General features: G+C 47.7%; 1 protein-coding gene across 1 annotated transcript in view; it reads left to right on the top strand.

The window, feature by feature from the left end:
- The first annotated feature begins 1,222 nt into the window (after positions 1–1,222).
- GPR143 (G protein-coupled receptor 143) overlaps positions 1,223–24,993 on the top strand; it is a 41,782-nt gene continuing 18,011 nt past the window's right edge. The window contains exons 1-6 of the mRNA XM_032756548.2: positions 1,223–1,565; positions 6,391–6,500; positions 7,792–7,886; positions 18,893–18,985; positions 21,644–21,753; positions 24,122–24,230. Coding sequence (XP_032612439.1) covers positions 1,316–1,565; positions 6,391–6,500; positions 7,792–7,886; positions 18,893–18,985; positions 21,644–21,753; positions 24,122–24,230 — 767 coding nt within the window. The 5' untranslated portion in view covers positions 1,223–1,315. The remainder of the gene's footprint in view (positions 1,566–6,390; positions 6,501–7,791; positions 7,887–18,892; positions 18,986–21,643; positions 21,754–24,121; positions 24,231–24,993) is intronic.

Raw genomic sequence — 24,993 nt, 5'->3', positions numbered from 1 at the left:
ACTCGGGAGGTGGAGCTTGCAGTGGGCCGAGATTGCACCACTGCACTCCAGCCTGGGCAACAGAGCAAGACTCCATCTCAAAAAAAAAAAAAAGAAAAAAAGAAAAATTAACGCAGTTAAGAAAAATCCAAATAAATAGAACTGAAAGTTAAGGTGCAAAATGTGTCTGTGTGTACTTATGCTGAGTACATTTCCCTTTAATTTTTAATGTTTTTAAATTTTAAATTCTGTGTGTGTGTGTGTGTGTGTGTGTGTGTGATAGGGTCTCACTCCATTGCTCAGGCTGGAGTGCAGTGGTGTAATCTCTGCTCACTGCAACCTCCACTTCCCGGGCTCAAGTGATCCTCCCACCTCAGCCTCCCCAGAAGCTAGGGCTACAAGCACGGCCCACCACGTCCAGCTAATTTTTGTTTTGTTTCGTTTTTTGAGACAAGGTCTGGCTCTATCGCTCAGGCTGGAGTGCAGTGGCACTATCTTGGCTCACTGCAACCTCCACCTCCTGGGCTCAAGCGATCCTCCCACCTCAGCCTGCTGAGTAGCTTGGATCACAGGCCTGGGCCACCACACCAGGCTAATGTTTGTATTTTTAGTAGAGGTGGGGTTTCGCCATGCTGCCCACTCTGGTCTCCAACTCTTGAGCTCAAGTGATCTGCCCGCCTCGACCTCCCAAAGTGCTGGGATTACAGGTGTGAGCTACTGCTCTTTCTTTAACATTGATCTGTTTGTTTCATTCATTAATTGTAAACGAAAATCCTGCCTCTGTGGGGTTATTTCCATGAATGAGAGAGGCCATAAAAAAAAGCACTAATTGGACAACCATCTCTACTTAGGAAAAAAGCAGTTATAGGGATCAGTCACAGTTTATGAACATGTTCTGGTGCCTTAAAGGCATCAAAATCAGGATGTCAGAGTCCCAAATAGGAAAGATCTAGTCCACGAGGCCTGTTTCTCTAGAAGACCAGTAAAGGTGGCAGGTTTGGCACTCTAGGTGGCAGAGAAACCACCAGGAAGTCTTGGTGAATGGGGAGAAAGGTAACCTTCCCAACCTTCCTCTTTCCTCCTCCTCTTCCTCTCCTCTCAGCCCTCCCTCTCTCTGTCCTCCTCCTCCGCCCCTCCCAAGCATCACCTCGTGAGGCCTCGTGGCGTTAGCCCAGTGTGCTCAGCCCCCACCGAGCCTGGCTCTACTGCAGGCGCTGGGGGTTGGGGTGGGGGAGAGGCCCGGGGCACATGATGCCGCCCCCAGCCCGCCCAGCACATGACCCAGGCAGGCCAGCGGGGTCCTAGCACACCCGAGCCGCGTCCGTGAACACAGCCCATGGCCTCCCCGCGCCTAGGGACCTTCTGCTGCCCCACGCGGGACGCGGCCACGCAGCTCGTGCTGAGCTTCCAGCCGCGGCCCTTCCACGCGCTCTGCCTGGGCAGCGGCGCGCTCCGCTTGGCGCTGGGCCTTCTGCAGCTGCTGCCCGGCCGCCGGCCCGCGGGCCCTGGGTCCCCCGCGACGTCCCCGCCGGCCTCGGTCCGCATCCTGCGCGCTGCCGCTGCCTGCGACCTTCTCGGCTGCCTGGGTAAGGGCGCGCGCGGCCCGCGGGTTGGAATCTGATCAGTGCCTGGGTGAGGGCGCGTGGCCCGCAGGTTGAGACCCTACTGGTACCCGGATAAGGGCGCATGGCCTGTGGATTTGGACCTGTTTCGTGATGGAGGACGAGAGACCCGCGGGTTGGAACCTGCCCGGTGCAGGACTGAGGGCTCGTAGCCGGCTGGTTGGGACCTGCTCGGTCCCTGGCTGAGGGCTTGAGGCCCGCGGGTTGGGACGTGATCGGTGTCCGGGTGAGGGCGCACGGCCCGCGGGTTGAGACCTGCTCAGTGCTGGGGTGAGGGCGTGAGGCCCTGGGGTTGGGACCTGCTCAATCCCCGGGTGAGGGTGCGTGGCCCGCAGGTTGAGACCGGATCGATGCCCGAGTGAGGGCGCATGGCCCGCAGGTTGGAACTTGATCCATGCCTAGGTGAGGACCCACAGCCCGCGGGTTGGAACTTGATCGGTGCCTGGGTGATGGCGCACGGCTCGCGGCTTGGGCCGGGCGTCTGAACACTTGAACCACAGAGAAAAGAGAAAACGGAGGCTGTTCCCTAGGGACTGGGTGGGACAAACGGAGGCTGTTCCCTAGGGACTGGATGGGACAAACGGAGGCTGTTCCCTAGGCACTGGATGGGACAACTAGGTAATTTTTTTTTTTTTTTTTGAGACGGAGTCTTGCTCTCTCGCCCAGACTGAAGTGCAGTGGCGCAATCTCGGCTCAAAGCAACCTCCGCCTCCTGGGTTCAAGGGATTCTCCTGCCTCAGCCTCCCGAGTAGCTGGGGGAGGCACGCGCCACCATGCCCGACTAATTTTTGTATTTTTAGTAGAGACGGAGTTTCACCATGTTGGCCAGGCTGCTCTCGAACTCCTGACCTCAGGTAATCCGCCCGCCTCAGCCTCCCAAAGTGCTGGGATTACAGGCGTAAGCCACCGCGCCCGGCCGACTAGGTAGTTTTGCAAACAGATGGTCGGTAAAATTCCCATCCAAGGGAGGTTGGGTTTTTAAAAAATCCGTTTATTGTGTTTGTTACGGGGAAACTTCAGATGGCGCAGACCAGAAAAGATTTCCTTGGTTTTGCCCAACTGCACCAGGGAGAGACTAACAATTCACACACACTCTCTCTCTCTGTGTGTGTGTGTGTGTGTGTGTGCGCGTGTGTAAATTCTTATCTATTGTGCACTATATATTCTCTCGAGCATTTTGTAAGCTGAAATCCCCTCCCTATCCAGGCTTTTTGGGTATGGTTTTTACACCACAGGTGCTCAAACTGCAGCCCTCAGACCAAATCCTGCCCGTTTTCTAGGGCCCACGAGCTAAGAATGGTTTTACATCCTACTTTTTTAAAAATTAATGATTTTTTTTTTTGAGACAGGGTCTCACCCTCTTGCCCAGGCTGAATGCAGTGTCACAATCACAGCTCACTGCAGCCTCGACCTCCTGGGTTCAAGCAATCCTCCCACCTCAGTTACCCCAGTAGCTGGGACTACAGCCACATGCCACCATGCTAGGGTAAATATATATGGGGTCTCACTATGTTGCCCAGGCTGGTCTCCAACTCCCGGGCTTAATTAAGAGATCACCACCCTTGGCATCGTAAAGTGTTAGGATTACAGGCGTGAGCCACCTCACCCAGCCCTAAAATGTTTTTTAAAATCAAAATTAAAAAATATTTCCTGGCATGTGACTATTACTGAAATTTAAATGTTAATATCTACAAATAAAGTTTGATGGGAACGCAGCTATGTTGTTCATGTGCATTTGTGAATTATCCATGGCTGCCTTTACCCTACAAGGGCAGGGTGAATATTGGACCGAGAAAGTATGGCTCTCAAAGCCCAAAAATATTACAGAATGAGTTTGCCAACATCTGCTTTAAACTATTATGTGACACTTTATAGAGACCTCTAAGCTAGATTTGGCCATTCTGTTTAGCTTTTTGGAACATTTCCACCATGCATAAATGCAGTCTATAATAGAAACACTTACAGTGAATCCCTGTATGTGGGATTCGTGGGGTATGGGTACCCGGCTCATCTGCTCCCCTCTTCACCCTCTTCACTGGATTAATGTGAAGCAAATCTCAGGCTCCATCATCCTGCCCATTCAGATCTCTGAGAGAGCTCTAAAACATAATAATTCTAAACACTTGCAACCCCAATATCATTATCACTTTATTTTTATTTGAGACAGGGTCTCACTCTGTTGCCCAGGTTGGAGTGTGCTGGCATGATCACAGCTCACTGCAGCCTTGAACTTCTAGGCTCAGGGGATCCTCCTACCTCAACCTCCCGAGTAGCTGGAACTACAGGCACGCATCACCACACTGGCTAATTTTTGCATTATTTTTTCAGAGCTGGAGTCTCACCATCTTGCCCAGGCTGGTCAAACTTCTAGGCTCAAGCAATCCTCCTACTTCGGCCTCCTAAAGGTGTGGTGGCTCACGCCTGTAATCCTAACTACTCAGGAGGCTGTGGTGGATGGATTGCTTGAACCCAGGAGTTCAAGACTAGCCTGGGCAACATAACAAGACCCAGGCTCTACCCAAAAAAAAAAAAAAAAAAAAAAGGCCCGTCATGGTGGCATGCGCATATGGTCCCAGCTACTCAGCAGGCTGAGGCAGGAGGACCACTTGAGCCCATGAATTCCAGGCTGCAGTGAGCCATGATCCAGCCTGGGTGACAGAGCCAAGACCCTGTCTCTAAAAAAGTAAGGTGTACCCAAACATCTTTTGAGGGTTAGTGAATAATACTTGCATATCCTTTAGCCTTTAGAAGGGAAGTGGATGAGGTTGTGAGCAAATAAGCAGAAGTCAGGAAAAGGCTGGGTGATCGGGACCCCTTACTGAAAAATAAGAAATTTGAACGCCCATGGGATAGGGCTTTTATTAAGCTCAAAGGAGTGATAAATGCTGAAAATTCTAAGGCACTGTACAGAAGAAAGGCATTATTTTTGTTGGCAGTGGCTTGATAATGAGAAGATGTCTTGAGCTTTTTAGTGTTCACAGTTGTCGTTTAGTAGTGTATTACATAGTGTGTGTTTAGTGGTATATTACATGGTATGTGTTTAGTAGTATATTACGTAGCATTTGTTTAGTGGTGTATCACATGGTGTGTGTGTATTATATGGTGTGATTTTAGTAGTGTATTGCATAGCGTGTGTTTAGTGGTGTATGGCATGTATACCAGTGAGCACTACTACATAGTATGTAGCTTGTTGTTTACAGTTCTCCCCTTTATATTACCTAGTGTACTTTTTTTTTTTTTCCCCTCAGATGGAGTCTTGCTCTGTCGCCCAGGCTGGAGTGCAGTGGTACAATCTTGGCTCACTGCAACCTCCACCTCCCAGGTTCAAGCGATTCTTGTGCCTCAGCCTCCTGAGCAGCTGGGATTATAGGCGCCCACCACCATGCCCGGCTAATTTTTGTATTTTTAGTAGAGATGGGGTTTCACCATGTTGGCTAGGCTGGTCTCAAACTCCTGACCTCAGGCAATCCACCCACCTCAGCCTCCCAAAGTGCTGGGATTATAGGCGTGAGCCACCACACCAGGCTTTTTTTTTTTTTTTTGACACGGGGTCTCACTCTGTCGCCCAGGCTGGAGTACAGTGGTGCGATCTCGACTCACTGCAACCTCTGCCTTCCGGGCTCAAGCGATTCTCCCACCTCAGCCTCCTAAGTAGCTGGGACCACAGGCGCGTGCCACCACCCCCAGCTATTATTGTATTTTTGTAGAGATGGGATTTTGCCAGGCTGGTCTCATCTCCTGGGCTCAAGTGATCCGCCGGCCTTGGCCTCCCAAAGTGCTGGGATTACAGGCGTGAGCACCGCGCCCAGACCCCAGTGTACTTTTAAACAACGGATATTGCATTACCTAACAAAGAACCATAATATGTACCATGAGTGTGCATACTGTTTTGAGGATATTAGACATTTGGGTCTAATAGCAAGAGAAACTCACAAAGAATAAATGTTAAAGGCAAATTATTGAGAACTAATTTGTGAAAATTTTAAATGTGTTTAAAAAAAGAATGAAGGAACTATATATTCAAACTTCTAAATTGTGCTTTTTGAAAAATTCTTTTCTATGTGAGGAATAACTAATATGGCCACTGAAAATGCAGCCGAGAAATACAGATTGCTAGTCACATATTGCAAGTAAACAAACAGACAAAATAGGGATGAGACTGTGGCCAACTATGGTTTACGTTAAAGTGCCTGCATTTGTTTTGCTACCATAACAGTTATTTTCTGAGTTTCAGGCCAGGGGTGGTGGCTCATGCCTGTAATCCCACTTTGGGAGACCAAGACGGACAGATCACTTGAGGTCAGGAGTTTGAGAGCAGCCTGGCCAACATGGTGAAACCCCGTCTCTACTAAAAATACAAAAATTAGCCGGGCGTGGTTGCGGGTGCCTGTAATCCCAGCCACTCGGGAGGCTGAGGCAGGAGAATTACTTAAACCCGGGAGGCTGAAGTTGCAGTGAGCAGGGTTTTTACCACTGTACTCCAGCCTGGGTGACAGAGCCAGACTCCGTCTCAAAAAAAAATAAAAAATAAAAAAATTTAAAAAGTTATTTTATGAGTTTCAATCTTCTTTTTCTCTCTTTCCACACATAAATATGTATTTTTCTTCCTTTCTTCCTTTTCCTTCCTTATATTTTTCCCTCCCTCTCTCCCTCCTTCCTTTTCTTCCTTCCTTCTTCCTTCCTCTCTTCCTATCTCTATCTATTAGGTATCTATCATTTTTCCAAAGCAAGAAGTCAGCTTTAGATTTGATTAGGATCGGATACAAAGTATTATCCAATTCTCTCTTAGGTATCGTGATCCGGTCCACCGTGTGGTTAGGATTCCCAAATTTTGTTGACAGCGTCTCGGATATGAACCACACGGAAATTTGGCCTGCTGCGTTCTGCGTGGGGAGTGCGGTGAGTCCACCCCCTCTGCATGCCCTCTCCTCCCTACTTATGCTCCTCAAATCGCAGCAGCAGCAAACCCTGGGAGTCTGTTAGAAATGCAGGTTCTCACGTCCTGCCGCATCCTGCTGACCAGGAACCCAGCCCTCTCTGTGTTTTAACAAAACCCTCCAGGGGATGCTGCCCAGACACTCAAGTGTTGCTTCTCCCTCCCCTTCACAAATGCATCCTCTGCTTAAATGAGGCCACAAGCAAAACCAGCTGGCACAGAAAAAGTTATCAATCCATTGGATGCATTTTGTTTAAATATATACTTAAATATATTAAATAAAACATATAAGCCGGGCACGGCAGCCCACACCTGTAATCCCAGCACTTTGGGAGGCCGAGGCAGGTGGATCACTTGAGGCCAGGAGTTCCAGACCAGCCTGGCCAACAGGGTGAAACCCCGTCTCTACTAAAAATACAAAATCAGCTCGGCGTGGTGGTGTGTGTGCATGGTCCTAGCTACTCAGGAGGCTAAGGCAGGAGAATTGCTTGAACCCAGGAGGCGGAGGTTGCAGTGAGCCCAGATCGCGCCACTGCACTCCAGCCTGGGTGACAGAGTGAAACTCTGTCTTCAAAGAAAAAAAATAAAACCACATAATTATATATAAACAAATTATTGAATAAGTAAATAGATATCATATATACACAGACACACATACACATGTATGTTATGCTCTATCCGTCACGGTGGTGCTCAGGTGAGTGATTTGAAGCACATTCCCTGATGCTGTGTTGATTGCCCTGTGCTGGAGCAGAATTGCCAGTTTCCTCGCTTCCCTGTCCTCAGTGGCTTCCTAACTGCATCTATGGAGCCTCTGTCTCAGCCCGCAGTGGCGAGACATCTTGACCTTGTGTCGTTTCTAACACTGGAGTCCCCTTCTTCCATCTTCTCTTTGGAAGGACTGCCTGAGTCCCTCCTCCCCGTACTCATTCTTCCTCAGAACAAGAGCTTTTATCTAGTTCGAAGCCCCCTTGAGCCTGCACCCCAGTTTAAATGACATATCTTGGAACTTCATCCTCCCTGCATGCAAGTGGAGCAGAAGGCAGAGTTCCTTAGTCAAATCCAAATGCCTACACCTATCCCAGGCCACACCCTCCTTGGTCCCAGGGGCTGTGCCCACTTGTGTCCCGAGAGCTGTCACGTGCAGCTTCCTGACGTCAGAGGAAGCCGGTGTCTGCCCTGCCGTCTCAAGGATGGGCTGGGCTTCTTGTACCTGTTTCCAGACATTTTGATGCAGGCTCTTCCTGATTGCAGATGTGGATCCAGCTGTTGTACAGTGCCTGCTTCTGGTGGCTGTTTTGCTATGCAGTGGACGCTTATCTGGTGATCCGGAGATCGGCAGGACTGAGGTATTCACCGAGGAAATGGGATTTCTGCCCTAGTTCTATTTTAGAAGGAAGATTAGAGATGGCACTGAGCATTTAAAAGTATTTTGCAGTGTTGCAGACACCATCATTCAGAATCTGTCACCTGGCCCCTTCGCCTAGAAACATCCATGGCAGCTCATTTTTATAAGAGGCCAAAGGCACATTTAAAATATTAGCCAGGCACAGTGGCTTGTACCTGTAATCCCAGCTACTTGGGAGGTAGGAGGATTGCATGAGGCCAGGAGTTTGAGACCAGCCTGTGAAACTTAGTGAGAGTCCATCTCCAAAATAACAAAACAAAATCTTGAGGATTTTAAAAACCTTGAAAGCAAGTAATACAATAAATGAAATATCTGGAACTGGACAAATACTAAAACAGAATGGGCATGTATATAAACAATTTTATTATTTTTTCCTTTTTAGAGACGGGGTCTCGCTTTGACACTCAGGCTGGAGTGCGGTGGTGAGAGTATGGTTCACTGCTGCCTCAACCTCCCAGGCTCAAGCGATTCTTCCAACCTCAGCCTCCTCAGTCTGTAGCTGGGACTACAGACATGTGCCACCAAACCTGGCTAATTTTATTATTTTTGTAGAGATGGGGTCTTGCTATGCAGCCCAGGCTGGTCTCAAACTCCTGGCTTCAAGTGATCCTCCTGCCTCGGCCTCCCAAAGTGCTGGGATTACAGGCATGAGCCACTGCATAAACAATTTTTTATTATATTTAAAGGTTCAAAGGATGTATATATTGACACTTCATGCTAAATCTGGAACCCGAGAATGCCGGGGCTGGAGGTGGCTGCTTGGCATGGAGTTACTCAGTGGTTAGTACCTGGGGCACTGGCGTGTTTGAACTGATGCCCAGTCACTCATGAGTTGTGTAACTGTTGGCGAGTTGTTTAACTTCTCTGGACTTCTGTTTTCTCAGCTGTGAAATGGTACCCACAAGGTCACTGCGAAGAGTAAATGTGATCATCCATGTATATGGTTAAGAACAGTCCTGAAACGTTGTCAGCTCTTGATACCTATCAGCTGTTACAGTAGGTGGGATGCGCATGTGTTGAGGAAACATCCACATAGAGAGCTGAACTGACAGAGAAGCTGGACGTGGCATGGCAGGGCTCCAAATCCAGGAAGCATTTGCCCCCACCAAGTTCATGGTCCACTTGATTCAGGTCCCCTTTGGAGGGAGCCCTTCCTTGCCTGTTTTTTTGTTCTTGTTTTTGTTTAAATACAGCTTTGTAGGCCAGGCACAGTGGCTCACACCTGTAATCCCAGAACTTTGGGAGGCTGAAGCAGGAGGACTGCTTGAGCCCAGGAGTTTTGAGACCAGCCTGGGCAACATAGTGAGACCCCATCTCTACAAAAAATTAAAAAAAAGATAGCCAGGCATGGTGGGGTGCAACGGTGGTCCCAGCTACTCAGGAGGCTGAGGTGGGAGGATGGCTTGAGCCCAGGAGGTCAAAGCACTGTGAGCCATGATCGTGTCACTGTACTCCAGCCTGGGCAACAGAGTGAGACCCTATCTCAAAAAACAATACAAACAAACAAACAAACAAACCCAGCTTTATAAAGGTCACCTGTTTAAAGCCTAAAATCCAGTGGTTTTTAGTATATTCACAGAATTGCATAACCATCACCATCATTGATTTTATACCATTTTAATCATCCCTTCTACATCTCTGTGCTGGTTATTAGTCACTCCTCACTGCCCCCTCCCCACAGCCCCCAGCAACCACTTATCTACTTTGTCTCTGTGGAGCCACATGTTCTGGACATTTCATAGCAATGGAATCATACAGTACGTGACCTTTCGTGTTTGGGTTTTTAACTCAGTGTAACATCTTCACAGTTTATCCGTGTTGTCATGTGTCTGTGCTTCATTCCTGTTATGGTCTGAATGTTTCTGTCCCTCCAAAAATTCCTATATTGAAATTCTAACCCCTAAGGTGATGGTATTAGGAGGCAGGGCCTTTGGGAGGTTATTAGGTCATAAGTGGGATCAGTGCCCTTGTAAAGGGGGCCCCAGAGAGCTCCCTCACCCCTTCCACCATGTGGGGACACAGCAAGAAGGTGCTATCTATGAACCAGGAAGCAGGGCCTCACCAGACATCACATCTGCTATACCTTGATCTTGGACTCCCAGCCTCCAGAGCTGTGAGCAATAATTGTTTATAAGCCACCTAGTGTGCGATATTTTGTTATAGCAGCCTAAATGGATTAAAACAATCCCTTTTCATTGCTAAATAATATGCCAGTGTAAGGCTATACTACATTTTGTTTATCCATTTATCGGTTGATGGACATTTTGTGTGCTTCCATTGTTTTGACTACTTCCATTGTTTGGCTACTAGGAATAATGCTGCAACTGACATTCGTATGCAAGTGTTTGTGTGGACATATGTTTTCATCACATATTCCTGAGTATATATCTAGGTGTGTAATTGCTGAGCCATGTGGTAACTCTAGGTATAACCTTGTAAGAAACTGTTAAACTAAGGCCGGGCGCAGTGGCTCACCCCTGTAATCCCAGCACCTTGGGAGGCCGAGGTGGGCGGATCACGAGGTCAGGAGATCAAGACCATCCTGGCTAACAAGGTGAAACCCCGTCTCTACTAAAAATACAAAAAATTAGCCGGGCGTGGTGGCGGGCACCTGTAGTCCCAGCTACTTGAGAGGCTGAGGCAGGAGAATGGCGTGAACCCGGGAGGCAGAGCTTGCAGTGAGCCGAGATGGCGCCATTGTACTCCAGCCTGGGAGACAGAGCGAGACCGTCTCAAAAAAAAAAAAAAAAAAAAAAAGAAACTGTTAAACTGCTTTCCAAGGTGGGTGTACCATTTTACATTCTAGCAGTAATGTGAAGATTGCAGTTTATCCACATCTTGTCAATACTTGTTATTATCTGTTTTAATTTTAGCCATCCTAGCATGTGTGAATTGGTAACTCCTCATGGTTTTGATTTCACTGATGAGTAATGATGCTAAGCATCTTTTCATGTGCTGATTGGTCATGTATATATCTTCTTAGAGAAATGTCTATTCACCTCTTTTGCCCATTATTTCATTGGGCTATTTGGTTTTTTATCATTGAGTTGTAGGAGTTCTTTATATATTCTAGATACAAGTAGCATATTACATACATGATTCACAAATAGTTTCTCCCATTCTGTGGTTTGTCTTTACACCTACTTGATGATATCTTTCAAAGCACAAAAGTTTTTCATTCTGATGAAGTCCAATTTTTCTATTTCTTTGATTTCTTATTCTTTTGTTGTCATATCTAAGAAATCATTGCCTAACCCAAGGTCACAAAGATTTAGACCTATGTTTTCTTATGGTTTGAATGCTTAAATTTAGGTCCACTTAGAATTTTTGTGCACAGGTGACTAATGGGTCCATCTTCATTATTTTGCATGTGGATATCCAGTTGTCCCAGCACCATTTATTGAATAAATTTACTTTTAAAGCCAATATCAGTAAATAGAGATCATATGTAGGCTATAGAATATATTGGGTAATCCCAGTAGATCCCTGCTCTAAAATCATTGACATTCCTTATGTAGATCACATCATCAACTTTGGTCTCTCTGGCCTGAAGTTTAGTGCTTACTTCATTTTTGTGCTTGTTCCTTCCATCTTTTTACCTTAGCTCCCAAACTCTTACACATCTGAACCAAACTGAGATATGCCTGGTTGTGAAAATTCTCCAGGGAAGATAGTCAAGGTCAGAGCCAGCCAATTAGGTGTATCAGTGAAGATTCATTTTGGCTACATAAAATATATATAATAATGACTTAAACAAGGTAGGGATTTCTCTTTCATGCTAAAGATGTCCAGAGGTAGGCAATCCAGGACGCTTGTGATCGACATCAGGGACCCAGGTTCCTTTGATTTTCCTGCGTCACTATCCTATTGTGTGACTTCCGTCTTCAAAGTGTCATGGCCCAATATAGCTGCTGGTGCTCCAGTCATCACACCTACATTCTGAGTATCAGGAAGCTGGAAGAGAGCAATGCAATGCAATAGAGGCCTGTGTTCCCCTGAGCCAGCTTTAAGTAGTGTCCTGGGAGTTTCATACAATGCCAGTTACATATTATCGGCCAGAAGTTAGTTTTTTGTTTTCTTTTTTTGAGATAGAGTTTCACTCTTAATTTCTTTTTTCTTTTCTTTTTTTTTTGAGATGGAGTTTCACTCTTAGGGTGAAAAAGATAGAGTTTCACTCTTTTTGCCCAGGCTGGAGTGCAATGGCACGATCTTGGCTCACTGCAACCTCCACCGCCTGGGTTCAAGCAATTCTCCTGCCTCAGCTTCCCAAGTAGCTGGGATTACAGGTGCCTGCCACCACGACCAGCTAATTTTTGTATTTTTAGTAGAGATAGGGTTTCACCATGTTAGTCAGGCTGGTCTCGAACTCCTGACCTCAGGTGATCCACCCGCCTCAGCATCCCAAAGTGTTGAGATTACAGGCTTGAGCCACCACGCCTGGCCAGAACTTAGTTTCATGCCACACTTAGCTGCTAAAGGAGGTAGGAAATAGACTCTGTGAGCCGAGCATGCAGCTGCCCTCCTGACATCCAGATTATGTTACTGAGGGAAAAAGGAAATATGGCTTTGAGTAGGTAATTAGCAGTGTGATAAAGCCGTGGCCCTGCAGCTCTCGTGACTGGCATGTCTCTGAGCATCCCTCAGTCAGTGTTGGAGAGGCTGGAGGTCTGACACAACTGTAGGTCTTATAGATGCCAGTTATGGGTAGAAGAAGTGTCTCAGAGTGCTGGAAGGAAGCTGGGAGAAGAGTAATACCCCCTGCTGCCATAGGAAGATATATTACTTCACCTCCACCCATGGTGGGGATGTGGGGGAAAAGGGATGGGGTCCCACGGGGCAGTTTGAGAACTGTCTGGACCCAGAGGACAGACAGGGCCCTGAGAAGCTGGGACAGGCAATCATGAAGCCCTCCTTACCCCAAGGATAGTGTTTGGGAGTTCATTTGGAACTCAGTGATCAGAAGGCAGGATGTTGGGACCAAGGGTCTTCAGCCCGTGGGGAGCGCAGGCTTCTCCTGATCTGCTGTGGATTGGGGTTCAGACTTCTGCCCCGGTGTGGGTTTCAGAGGCCCAGCCTGAAGTCAGGGTCTGGAATGCAGAGATTCTGCACTCTCAAACACCCAGCCCTTTGCAGAAAGCCTCTCCGTTAGTTATCTGAGTCTCATACAAAGCTTCTGGTTCCTGGCCCACATTACTAAGACATACCCCCGACCCTCACCCGCTCCCAGCCCAGCCAGGCTAGGGAAGGGCCACGCCAGGAACCAGTCACAGTGTGGGAGGCAACACATGCTGGAAGTGTTTCTTTTCCTCCCGAAGCTCTTTGGACTTGTTTCTTTCCTCTTGTCTCATTGTAGAAGGGTGTCCTTTCTCACTCAGATCCCTTTGTCTACACAGCTGATCTTCCAAGTTAAAGTCCCGATGGGGTGGGGGTTGTGATATTTGCCAGGAATCTGGTAGAGTTTTGAGTGACAGCCACGCATCCCATGGAGCCCCAGCCCCCTACCCCACCTCGTCCCATCAGACAGGAGAGGCAAACCCAAGCTGGACGGCACCAGTCAGCTCTGCAGAGCTTCCATCTTCAGTCTTCCAGCGGCATCTGGAAGGCTGCGGCCTCAACTCCTGGGGGAAAGGGGGTGAGGTGTATGGAAGTACAAAGATGAAAGCTAGAGGCTGTGCAAGAATGCCAGCTGTGCCGGGAATGGGGATGCGAAAGGCAAGTCCCCCGCTCTTCTCTCAGGAAGCATGTAGTAGCTGCTGGTTCTGCAGAGACAGCCTTCCCAGGTGGGACTGAGCATTCAGACTTGGCTATTAGGTGTGGAGGTGACTCTGGGAGGGCTTGGGGATAGCAGCTCCTTGCTTATCGGGTGAGCCGGGTATTCAGGAGGCATAAGGCCTCTCTCACTGGTGGGCTGTGAGGGCCCACACAGCTGAGAAGGAGCCCCACGTTCAGGTCCTTCTGTTGGGAAACCTCAGGTTCAGGTCAAGGTTTGCTGCAGATCCACCTTAATTCACTTCCATGCCAGAGGATCAGGTAGGAAAAAGCAAACCAGACAAGCCCAAGCACAGCTCCTCCTCCCTTTCTGACATCTCCATAAAAAACTTTGCAGTCACAGCCATTGGCTGATTTCTTCTCTAAGCTATCCCCTCATCTTTTATAACTGGGTTTTTTTTTTTTTTTTTTTTAGATTCTGTTTTTTTTATTTTTTTTTTTTTTTTTTTTTTCAGATTCTGTTTTTTTCAATTATTTTTATTTTTATTATTTATTTATTTTTTTTTGAGACAGAGTCTTGCTCTGTCGCCCAGGCTGGAGTGCAGTGGCGTGATCTCGGCTCACTGCCACCTCCATCTCCCAGGTTCGAGGGATTCTCCTGCCTCAGTCTCCTGAGTAGCTGGGACTACAGGCACCTGCCACCACACCCAGCTAATTTTTGTATTTTTAGTAGAGATGGGGTTTCACCATGCTGGCCAGGCTGGTCCTGATCCACCCGCCCTGGCCTCCCAAAGTGCTGGGATTACAGGCATGAGCCACTGTGCCCGGCCTTTTTCAAGTTTTAAGGTTTATCTTATTTCAAATTTTTTTTGAATAGATGAAAAGAGCCCTCCAGTAGATTATCAGACTTACACTTAAACCGACATGGTCCTGTGGCCCACAGAGGCTTCTGTGACCCAGTCCCCAACACACGGCCCTCCCTCTGTCCTCTCTCGCCCTCTCCACTCCAGCCATACCCAGCTCCCAGCTTCTAGAAGGAACCTGTATTCTTTTTCCTTTCTTTCTTATTTTTAATAGCTGCGTCTCACTCTGTCATCTAGGCTGGAGGGCAGTGGCATGATCACAGCTCACTGCAGCCTTCAACTCCTGGGCTCAAGCAATCCTCCCGCTTCAGCCTCCTGAGTAGCTGGGGCTACGGGTGTGCACCTCCAGGCCAGGCTGCAGCTCACATTCTTTGACTTGTGGCCTTTTCCTCCATCTTCAAAGCCAGCAATGGCGGGTTACATCCTTCTCAAATTCCCTCCTTTCTGGTTCTCTGCAGCTGATAGTCTCTGCTTTTCTGGATTCTGACAGTTACATTGGCCCAACCCAGATAACCCAGGATGACTTCCTTATCTCAAACATCCTTAACTTCGTCACACCTGCAAAGTCTCTTTTACCATATAAGGGAACATATTCACAGGTTCCAGAGATTAGGGCAGGGACATCTTTAGGGAAATATATTCGGGCTATCACAAGTGTTTATCCACTTTAACTTATAAACATAGTCTCTGCCAGGCATGTTGGCTCATGCCTGTAATCCTAGCACTTTGGGAGGCTGAGATGGGAGGACTGCTTGAGCCTAGGAGTTTGAGGCCAGCCTGGGCGACATAGCAAGACTCCATCTCTACTAAAAATAAAAATAAAAAAGTTAGCTGGGTGTGGTGGTGAGTGCTTGTAGTCCTAGCTACTTGGGAGGCTGAGGCAGGCTTGAGCTCAGGAGTTTGAAGTTACTGTGAGCTATCATTGTGCCATTGCACGCCAGTATGGGTGACAGAGGGAAACTCTCTTAAAACAACCACAAACATAGTCTCATCTTTTAGATTAATCACGTCTATGGGCCTGACTTCATGTAAAATCTTCTCCATCCAGCCATGGCCTCTGGGGCTGGCCCCCAGCAGGGGCACAGGCTGGGACATTACACTGATTCTTCTATGTCATCCTCCTAAGATGGTCACTCCCATGCAGGCAGGTACTCTGTTTCCTGTGCCTAGAACAGGCATGATCTTTGCTCAATAAACATTCAGCCAATGTACACTGAGTGAGACATACTGCGCTGATACAACTGTGATTCTTTTAGTTGAGACGTAACTTAAATACTGTAGTATTCGCCCTTTAAAGGTGTGCAGTTCAGTGGCTTTTAGTGCCATCTGCAAGGTTATACATCAGTTAGCCCCACTGCTACTAGTTACAGAACACTTCTACCATCCCAGAAAGAAACCCTGTACCCATTAGCAGCCACCCCCCATGTCTGCAGAATCACACAATATGTGCACCCTTTGTGTCTGGCTTTTCACTCAGCATTGTTTCTGAGGTTCACCCATGGAGTAGCATGCGTCAGTACTTCATTCCTTTCAACTCAAAGTTACCTTTGCACGTGCTGACAGCCATCTTGTAGGTTAAGGGTGTGGGAAGTGTTTCCTATCACTGGCCCCTCTTCTGTAGAGAATGTGCACCGGAAGGGAAATCCCAGAGTAACAGCGCTGATGGTCCAGTACATGTCTCCACCTCCCTGAGCACAGGATGCTGGTAAATCCCACTGCTGGGGCCGCCTGATTGTCCTCAAAATGAAGACAGCTGGGCATCCAGGGCGGGCCCAGCCTTGTGGGAAAGTGGAGGCGGGCGGGGACGGCCAGCCTGCCCTGGAGGGCAGCGTAAGTAGCAGAAAGCAGCCAGGCCTGATGTCCACCTGGCCCTTAGCGTAGTGGCACAGGAAGGCCGCAGAGGGTTTCTGTGTTCACCCAGCTGACAGGAGCAACTCACAGCTCTGAGAAGTGGGTCTGGTCGAGGTGATGCAGCTAGTTAATGTGCCAGGTGTTTGCATTAGGTTCAAACCTTTTGAGCCTCAGAGCATCTTCCTGGCATGAGGCTGTAAGGGGAGTAAGTGGGGAGGCTGGGAGGAGCACCTGGCAAGTGCTGTGCCTGTGAGGTGCAGTCTTAGTCCGTCCAGTCTGCTATAACAAACATCACAGACTGGCGGCAGCTTATAAACAGCAGAAATGTATGGCTGGGCGCGGCGGCTCACGCCTGCAATCCCTCCCTTTGGGAGGCCAAGGCAGGCGGATCACTTGAGGTCAGGAGTTTAAGACCAGCCTGGCCAACATGGTGAAACGCTGTCTCTAGTAAAAATACAAAAATTAGCCGGGTTGGTGGTGGGCGCCTGTAATCCCAACTACTCGGGAGGCTGAGGCAAGAGAATTGCTTGAACCTGGGAGGCGGAGGTTGCAGTGAGTCGAGATTGCACCACTGCACTCCAGCCTGGGTGACAGAGCGAGACTCCATCTTGAAAAAAAAAAAAAAATACCATCTGACCCAGCAACTCCGCTCCCACGTATACATCCCAAAGAACTGAAAACAGGAACCCAGCCAGGTGCAGTGGCTCATGCCTGTAATCCCAGCACTTTGGGAGGCCAAGGTGGCAGGATCGCTTGAGGCCAGGAGTTTGAGACCAGCCTGGCCAACACAGTAAGACCCATCTCTACAAAAAAAAAAATTCAAAAATTAGCTGGGCATGGTGGTGCATGCCTGTGGTCCCAGCTACCTGGGAGGCTGAGGTGGGAGGATTGCTTACGCCTAGGAATTGGAGGCTGCAGTGAACTATGATTGCACCACTGGACTCCAGCCTGGGCCACAGAGACTATCTCAAAACAAAACAGGAACTCAAACAAATACTGGTACATAACACATGTTCATAGCAGCGCTACTCACAGTAGACAAACAGTGGAAACAACCTAAATGTCCACTGATGGGTGAATCTTGGCCCATGTATACAATGGAATGGCATTCAGTCAGAAAAAGGGAAGAAAGGGCCGCCGCTATGGCTCACGCCTGTAATCCCAGCACTTTGGGAGGCCGAGGCAGGGGGATCACTTGAGCTGAGGAATTCAATAGCAGCCTGGCAACATGGCATAACCTCATCTCCACAAAAAATACAAAGAAATAGCTGGGCATGATGGCTTGTGCCTGTGGTCCCAGCTACTCAGGAGGCCGAGGTGGGAGGATTGCTTGAGCTCAGGAGACAGTTGCAGTGAGCCGAGATTGCACCACTGCACTCCAGTCTGAATGACAGAGCAAGACCCTGACTCCCAACCCCTACAAAAAGAGGAAAGAAAGGGGCACAGTGGCTCATGCCTATAATCCCAGCAATTTGGGAGGCCAAGGTGGGAGGATTGCTTGAGATCAGGAGTTCAAGACCAGCTTGGGCAACATAGCGAGATACTGCCTCAACAGAATATTAAAAGAAACAAAGGAATGAAGAACTGATCCATGCTACAATGTCAGCGAACCTGGAAAGCATTATGCTGAGTGAAGGAAGTCAGGTGCAAAAGGCCACGTAGCATATATTTCCATTTACATGAAATATCCAGAACATGCAAGTCCACAGAGACAGAAACTAGATTAGGGGTTGCTAGGGGCTGGGGGATGGGCAAAGGGGAGTGACCATTTATATTAGTCTGTTCTCACACTGCTATGAAGAACTGCCTGAGACTGAGTAATTTATAAAGGAAAGAGGTTTAATTGACTCACAGTTCACCATGGCTGGGGAGGTCTCAGGAAACTTACAATCGTGGCAGAAGGCCAAGGGAAAGCAGGACACCTCCTTCACAAGGCAGCCGAGCGATTGGGAGTGGGGTGGGGGAGGGAAATCCCCTTATAAAAGCATCAGATCTCGTGAGAATTCACTCACTATCACGAGAACAGCATGGGGGAACCGCCCCCATGATTCAATCACCTCCACCTGATCATTTCCATCCTCCGACCACCTAACCAACTGATTTCCATCCAACAATGATTAGTGCAACTTGTTCTCTCCCTTGGGATTTTGGAGATTACAATTCAAGATGAGATTCGGGTGGAGACAGAAAGCCTAACCATATCACCAATTAATAGATATGGGGTCTCCTTTTGGAATGATGAAAACATTTTGGAAGGAGACAGTGGTGATGGCTGCAGAGCATTGTGAATGTACTAAATGCCACTTTATTGCTCACTTTAAAATAGTTAATTTTATGTGATGTGAATTTCACCTCAATGGAAAACAACCAATCAACCTCAGCAGCACGAGGAAACTCTTTGCCGAGGGGCTTTCCTCTGTGTACATTTTCGTGACCTTTCCAGAGAGCAAGAGTTGGCCTGGCAGTTCCAGGCAGGCCTCTGTGCCCCCACTGAGCTGTGGCTGCTGTTGTGCTTGTTCCCTAGCACCATCCTGCTGTATCACATCATGGCGTGGGGCCTGGCCACCCTGCTCTGTGTGGAGGGAGCCGCCATGCTCTACTACCCTTCCGTGTCCAGGTAAGTTGGGACTCCAGCGCCCCAGGCAGCCCCATCTTTGTCTCATCATGTGTTGTCTTGCAGGGAATACATGAGCCCCGACCCACAGAGTGGGCGCCTTGGCGGTTAGGCCGTTGTCTCAGGGCCACATGAGGCCATGCTCACGGCCCAGCCCCAGAGGGCTGACTACAATAGCTTGGAGAATGACCCTGGAGTCACACAAGTATGCACGCAAAGCTTTCCACATATTCCCCTCCACCTAAGGTGTATTCCCAGCCCCTGTATTGGTACAGTTTTCTCATGCCCACTTTTAAGTATTTGGTCTTCAAGCTTCCTCTGGATGAGCAGGTGAGCTTAACATTCTAGGAATGAGTGTAGGGTCACGTGGAAGAGGCCATAAGGATCCCTGGGCAGAGCTTATTCTCTAGCTTTGCTTCCTACGCTTTCTCACTTCTCTTCCATCCTCCACACAGAGGGAGATGTGGCCGCTGGAACTGTCTCAGGCATTTCCTCAAGTTTACATTCCTGTGCATGTAACCCTCAGTTGCAAAGCCAAGGTCTTTCCAAGGATATATATACTCTAACTTCCAATGGAAAACTGGAAAACAGAAGTGGACAGTGTCTTTGTCTGTGATTTTTATACCAGGGATCAACACAGTGTAGCCCCCAGGACAAATCCGGCCTTCTTCCGTTTTTGTAAATAAAGTTTTATTGGAATATAGTCACACTCATTTCTTTATGTACTGTCTGACTGCTTTTGCATGACAACATCAGAGTTGAGTAGTTGCCTCAGAGACCACAGTGTGGCCCATGAAGCTGAAAATATTTACTATCTGTTCCTTTACAGAAAAAAAATCTACAGAAAAAAATTGGTGTAGATAATTTATCTCCCTCTTTTCTCGCTTCTTGTAGCTACTCAGTGAGGATGTCTCCAAATTGGTGTTGCCTTGTCAACCATGAATACAAGTAGGGAGCTCTGTGTAGATCCATCCATACAGTCTGCTTTACTGGGGAACTTTAAAAGGACAGATGCAGTGTCAGCAGCTGTTATAACGGAATGCACTTAGTTGGAAAGAGAGTTTCTGTGGCTCTCCCTCGCCTGTGGGACCCTGGAGACTCCTGGCAAAGTTGCATCTGAGTGTGAGGGTGCCATTGCTGCAGGGCGCACAGGGAGCCTTGAGGTACTCCCAGGGTGTTTAGGAGCTGCTCCTTTTAAGCATCTTATCCTTAATCATCTCTTCATTTTCACAACGCCTGACCCAGGGCACTCGGCATTCTTCATGCTCACAGTCTCACTCTCTTATTTGTCATTTCCTTTCTGTCTTTGCATTGGAGTCACTTCTCTTTCTCCTCTTGTTTCTCTTTCTCCTTTCAAGCCTTTCAAGACTGAATTTTAGCCTCTACAGCTAAAGATAAAACCGCCTGTTAAAAGAAAGTGGCAGCATTGGGAGGTGGTATAGTAATTCTTCCTATGGCAAGAGGAGATGGGTATTGCATTTTTCCCACCCGATTTTTTTTTTTTTTTTTTTACATTTTCTGCCACTTTCCCGTCTGGTTTGACAACTCTGTCAATATTATGGGTGTTTATTTTTTGTCATTCCCCCTTCCGTGGCCATGAGGCTGTTTGGTTAGCCCCTTTTCCGCCTCCCTCTTTGGCTGAGCTGGAGCAGACCTCCCTCCCATTTGCCTTCAGTTTCCTCTTCCTCTGTGCCATTTTGCTTCTCGCCTACCTTAAGCATTTTGCAGCTGAGAGTTGTTACCTTGGTAACATATGTTTGTGAGGCCCTCCACATTCTGTGGTGACCAGTGACTCCTATGACCCTCAGTAGAAATCTTTGTCCTTGGCCGGGCGAGGTGGCTCACGCTTGTAATCCCAGCACTTTGGGAGGCCGAGGCGGGCGGATCACGAGATCAGGAGATCGAGACCACGGTGAAACCCCGTCTCTACTAAAAATACAAAAAAATTAGCCGGGCGTGGTGGCGGGCGCCTGTAGTCCCAGCTACTCGGAGAGGCTGAGGCAGGAGAATGGCGTGAACCCGGAAGGTGGAGCTTGCAGTGAGCCGAGATTGCGCCACTGCACTCCAGCCTGGGCGACAGCGGGACTCCATCTCAAAAAAAAAAAAAAAAAAAAAATCTTTGTCTTTTTCTCTGACAAGAACCTCTGAAACTATTGTTATCCATAACCATGAGAACACATTTCCTCTGAAATATGCAGCTGGCATATTTTGAGTTGTTCAAGCCCAGGGGCTAGATTTTATTCATGTTATTGCCCAAAACCATGTAGTAAGTACTCAAAACCTCACTATTTAATGGAGTGCCTTTGTCTCTACTTGAATTGCGTTTTTTTCCTTGAGATCCAGTGCAGGGAATCCTCCATCCCAGGGTGTTTTTCTTTCCGATCTTTTCCCAGCAGGAACCTTTAAAAGCTTCCTCCAGTGGAATGCCTTAGGGGTCCTCCCATTTCTGAGACAGAAACTTGGTTGATCTCCCTTACTCTCCTGTAATTTATGGCTTGTTCCAGACATAAGAAATGACTCACATTTCCTTTGGGCAGTCAGAAGCAGATTTATGCATTTCCCTTTTTGTTCTCATCCTCTTATCTTGACTTCCAGATAAGTAGATGTCTTTTAGCCAAAGCTTTGCTTTTGAGAAGAATGACTTTGGTTTTCCTCTCTCAGGTGTGAGCGGGGCCTGGACCACGCCATCCCCCACTATGTCACCATGTACCTGCCTCTGCTGCTGGTTCTCGTGGCGAACCCCATCCTGTTCCAAAAGACAGTGACTGCAGGTAAATACTAGGGAAGCTCTCTGGGTACGCGGCCACTGGGAGCAGCCCCATGCCTCGGGCTCAGTCAGTGACACATGTCCTGGAATTCTCCAGGACAGTGGACCTCATTTGTCATCCTCCAGAGACATCAGCAGAACACAGCTGCAGAAAGTAAGCAGGTTCAATAAATGAAAATGTGCAGGCCTCTGCCCGCACAAGTTCTGTGCCATCATTTGTTAGCTCAGTGCCAGGAGTAGTTGACTTTTCACTTCTGTACTGGGCTTCTCCTGGGTCGGCTGCAGGAGTGCCCTTGGACGACTGTGGAGGTGTGAGAGGAACAGAAGGAGAAGAGAAGGGAGGGGGAAGGGACTGAGTCTGTACTGAGGTGGCTCCAGTCCCATAATGCACTTGGCTGATGTTTTTTCTCAGATGGGCAGGAAACAGGAAGTGGAGCACAGGAAATGAGTCGAGGTCAATGGTTCGAAAAGGATAAGAGGAATGAAGTCGTTGACAACATGTCTGGGAAAGACTTCTAGGCTGGGGCTGGAGACCTGCAGTCCAGCCCCTACTTTGCCCTCAAGGAAGTGGGTCCTGGAATGAGCCTCCCACCTCCTCAGGCTGCCAGAGATCTCTCAAGGGGAGAATGGGAATAAGGAAATTTGCCTTAACTGAGAGGTCCTTTGAAGATCACCTGTTGATTGTTGAACTTTTTAAAAACATTGTTGAGAGTACTCTATCATTGGTAATAGGAAATTATTGTGATTCTTCAGACCATTCTCTTCATATCTACACTTTTTGTTTTCTTTTTATTGAGATGGAGTCTCGCTCTGTCACCCCAGGCTGGAGTGCAGTGGCGTGATCTCGGCTCACTGCAACCTCTGCCGCCCATGTTCAAGTGATTCTCGTGCCTCAGCCTCCTGAGTAGCTGGGACTACAGGCGAGCGCCACCATGCCCGGCTAATTTTTTTGTATTTTTAGTAGAGACGGGGTTTCGCCATGTTGGCCAGGCTGGTCTTGAACTCCTGACCTCGGGTGATCCACCCACCTTGGCCTCCCAAAGTGCTGGGATTACAGGCGTGAGCCACCACGCCTGGCACATATCTACATTTAAATATAGTGTGTTAAATATAGCATTTTAAAACAAAATCTCATCAAAAATAGTGATTTGAGCTGATGGAAATGACTTATAGAAAAAAGACTGAAAAGAAATCCACTAGGATGTTAACAGTGGTTATCTCTGGGTGGAGGGACCATGGGTCATTCATACTTCTCTAAACTTTTAAATATTTTCTAACTTGTCTATAAGAAGAAATTAAATTTTTTTCAATATTTTAACAAGTGTGCACTATTTTTATTTTTTTTGAGATGGAGTTTTGCTCTTTTGCCCAGGCTAGAGTGAATTGACGTGATCTCGGCTGACTGAAACCTCCGCCTCCCAGGTTCAAGCGATTCTCCTGCCTCAGCCTCCTGAGTAGCTGGGATTATAGGCACCTGCCACCACACCCAGCTAATTTTTGTATTTTTAGTAGAGATGGGGTTTCACCATGTTGGCCAGGCTGGCCTCGAACTCCTGACCTCAGGTGATCCACCTACCTCAGCCTCCCAAAGTGCTAGGATTACAGGTGTGAGCCACTGCACCTCTATTTTTATAACAGAGAAAATGAGCTTTTAAAAATATAGTTTCTGAACTAGGAACATTCAAATAAAATTGGGAATTTATTTATGTATTTATTTTGAGATGGAGTCTTGCTCTGTCACCCAGGCTGGAGTGCAGTGATCTTGCCTCACTGCAATCTCTACCTCCCGAGTCCAAGGGATTCTCGTGCACCAGCCTCCCGGATAGCTGGGATTACAGACGTGCACCACCATGCCCGGATAATTTTTGTATTTTTAGTAAAGACAGAGTTTCACCATGTTGGCCAGGCTGGTCTCGAACTCCTGACCTCAAATGATCCACTCACCTTGGCCTCCAAAGTGCTGAGATTACAGGTATGAGCCACTGCACCCAGCCAAAATTGGGAGTTTAGTTCATAGTAATGTACCTGTGTTAATTTCATAGTTGTGAAGAACATCCCCATGGTTGCATAAGATGCTTACATTGAGGGAAATCTGGGTAAAGGGTAGGGGTATACAGGGACTCTCTGTGCCATCTTTGCAACTTTTATGTAAATCTAAAATTATTTCAAAGCAGAAGTTTAAAAATATGTATATTCCTTAGGATCTATGAGGACTCCAACCTGGAGGTTGTGAGGAATGAATGTCAGTGACTTGCTTTGCTTCCTGCCCCTCTAGCCTTGCTCGTGGGCTCACACCTGCTTCCATTGCCTTCTCTGTCACTCCGTAAACATGAATAATGGACACCATACATAGTTCCTTCTGTTCTTCACAGTGGCCTCTTTACTTAAAGGAAGACAAGGCATTTACACGGAGAACGAGAGAAGGATGGGAGCCGTGATCAAGATCCGATTTTTCAAAATCATGCTGGTTTTAATTATTTGGTAACCTTCTTCTATATTTGTGTATTTTTATTGCCAGTGGGAAGGGCTATGGAAACAACTTGCCATGTTGCATGTGTGACCAGAAGTTCCAAAGGGAAGAGACTTTGGGAAGGAAATCTTTGAGACTGTGCTAGGTACCCTTTGAGGAAAGGTAAAGAGGACAGGGGAGCAAGTCCAAAATTCATGAATTTCTGGAAAAACATTCAAATCTACTCAAATTATATATAAAGCCCTTAGGAAACAAACACCCAAGTTTAGTTTTGAAATGTCCCAACCATGTGCCTTGCTGGGGTTAACCAAAACAAAGGGGTTGTGTATGCTTTTTTTTTTTTTTTTTTTTTCTGAGACAGGGTCTTTCTTTGTCACCCAGGCTGGAGTGCAGTGGCTCACAGCTCACTGCAACCTTGATCTTTAGGGCTCAAGTGATCTCACCTCAGCCTCCCAAGGAGTCTCACTCTGTCACCCAGGCTGGAGTGCAATGGCACGATCTCAGCTCGCTGCAACCTCCGCCTCTCAGGTTCAAGTGATTCTTCTGCCTCAGCCTCCTGAGTAGCTGGGATTACAGGTGTGTGCCATCACACCCAGCTCATTTTTGTATTTTTAGTAGAGTTGAGGTTTTACCATATTGGCCAGGCTGGTCTCAAACTCCTGACCTCAAGTGATCCACCCGCCTCTGCCTCCCAAAGTACTGGGATTACAGGTGTGAGCCACCACACTCAGCTGGTCATGCTTTATAAACTCACCCATTTGCCTCGCTCCTGAC

Source organism: Hylobates moloch, unplaced genomic scaffold (genome assembly GCF_009828535.3).
Source record: "Hylobates moloch isolate HMO894 unplaced genomic scaffold, HMol_V3 SCAFFOLD_7, whole genome shotgun sequence".
In the NCBI taxonomy this organism is placed as follows: Eukaryota; Metazoa; Chordata; class Mammalia; order Primates; family Hylobatidae; genus Hylobates; species Hylobates moloch.
This window is presented reverse-complemented; position numbering and strand designations above follow the sequence as displayed.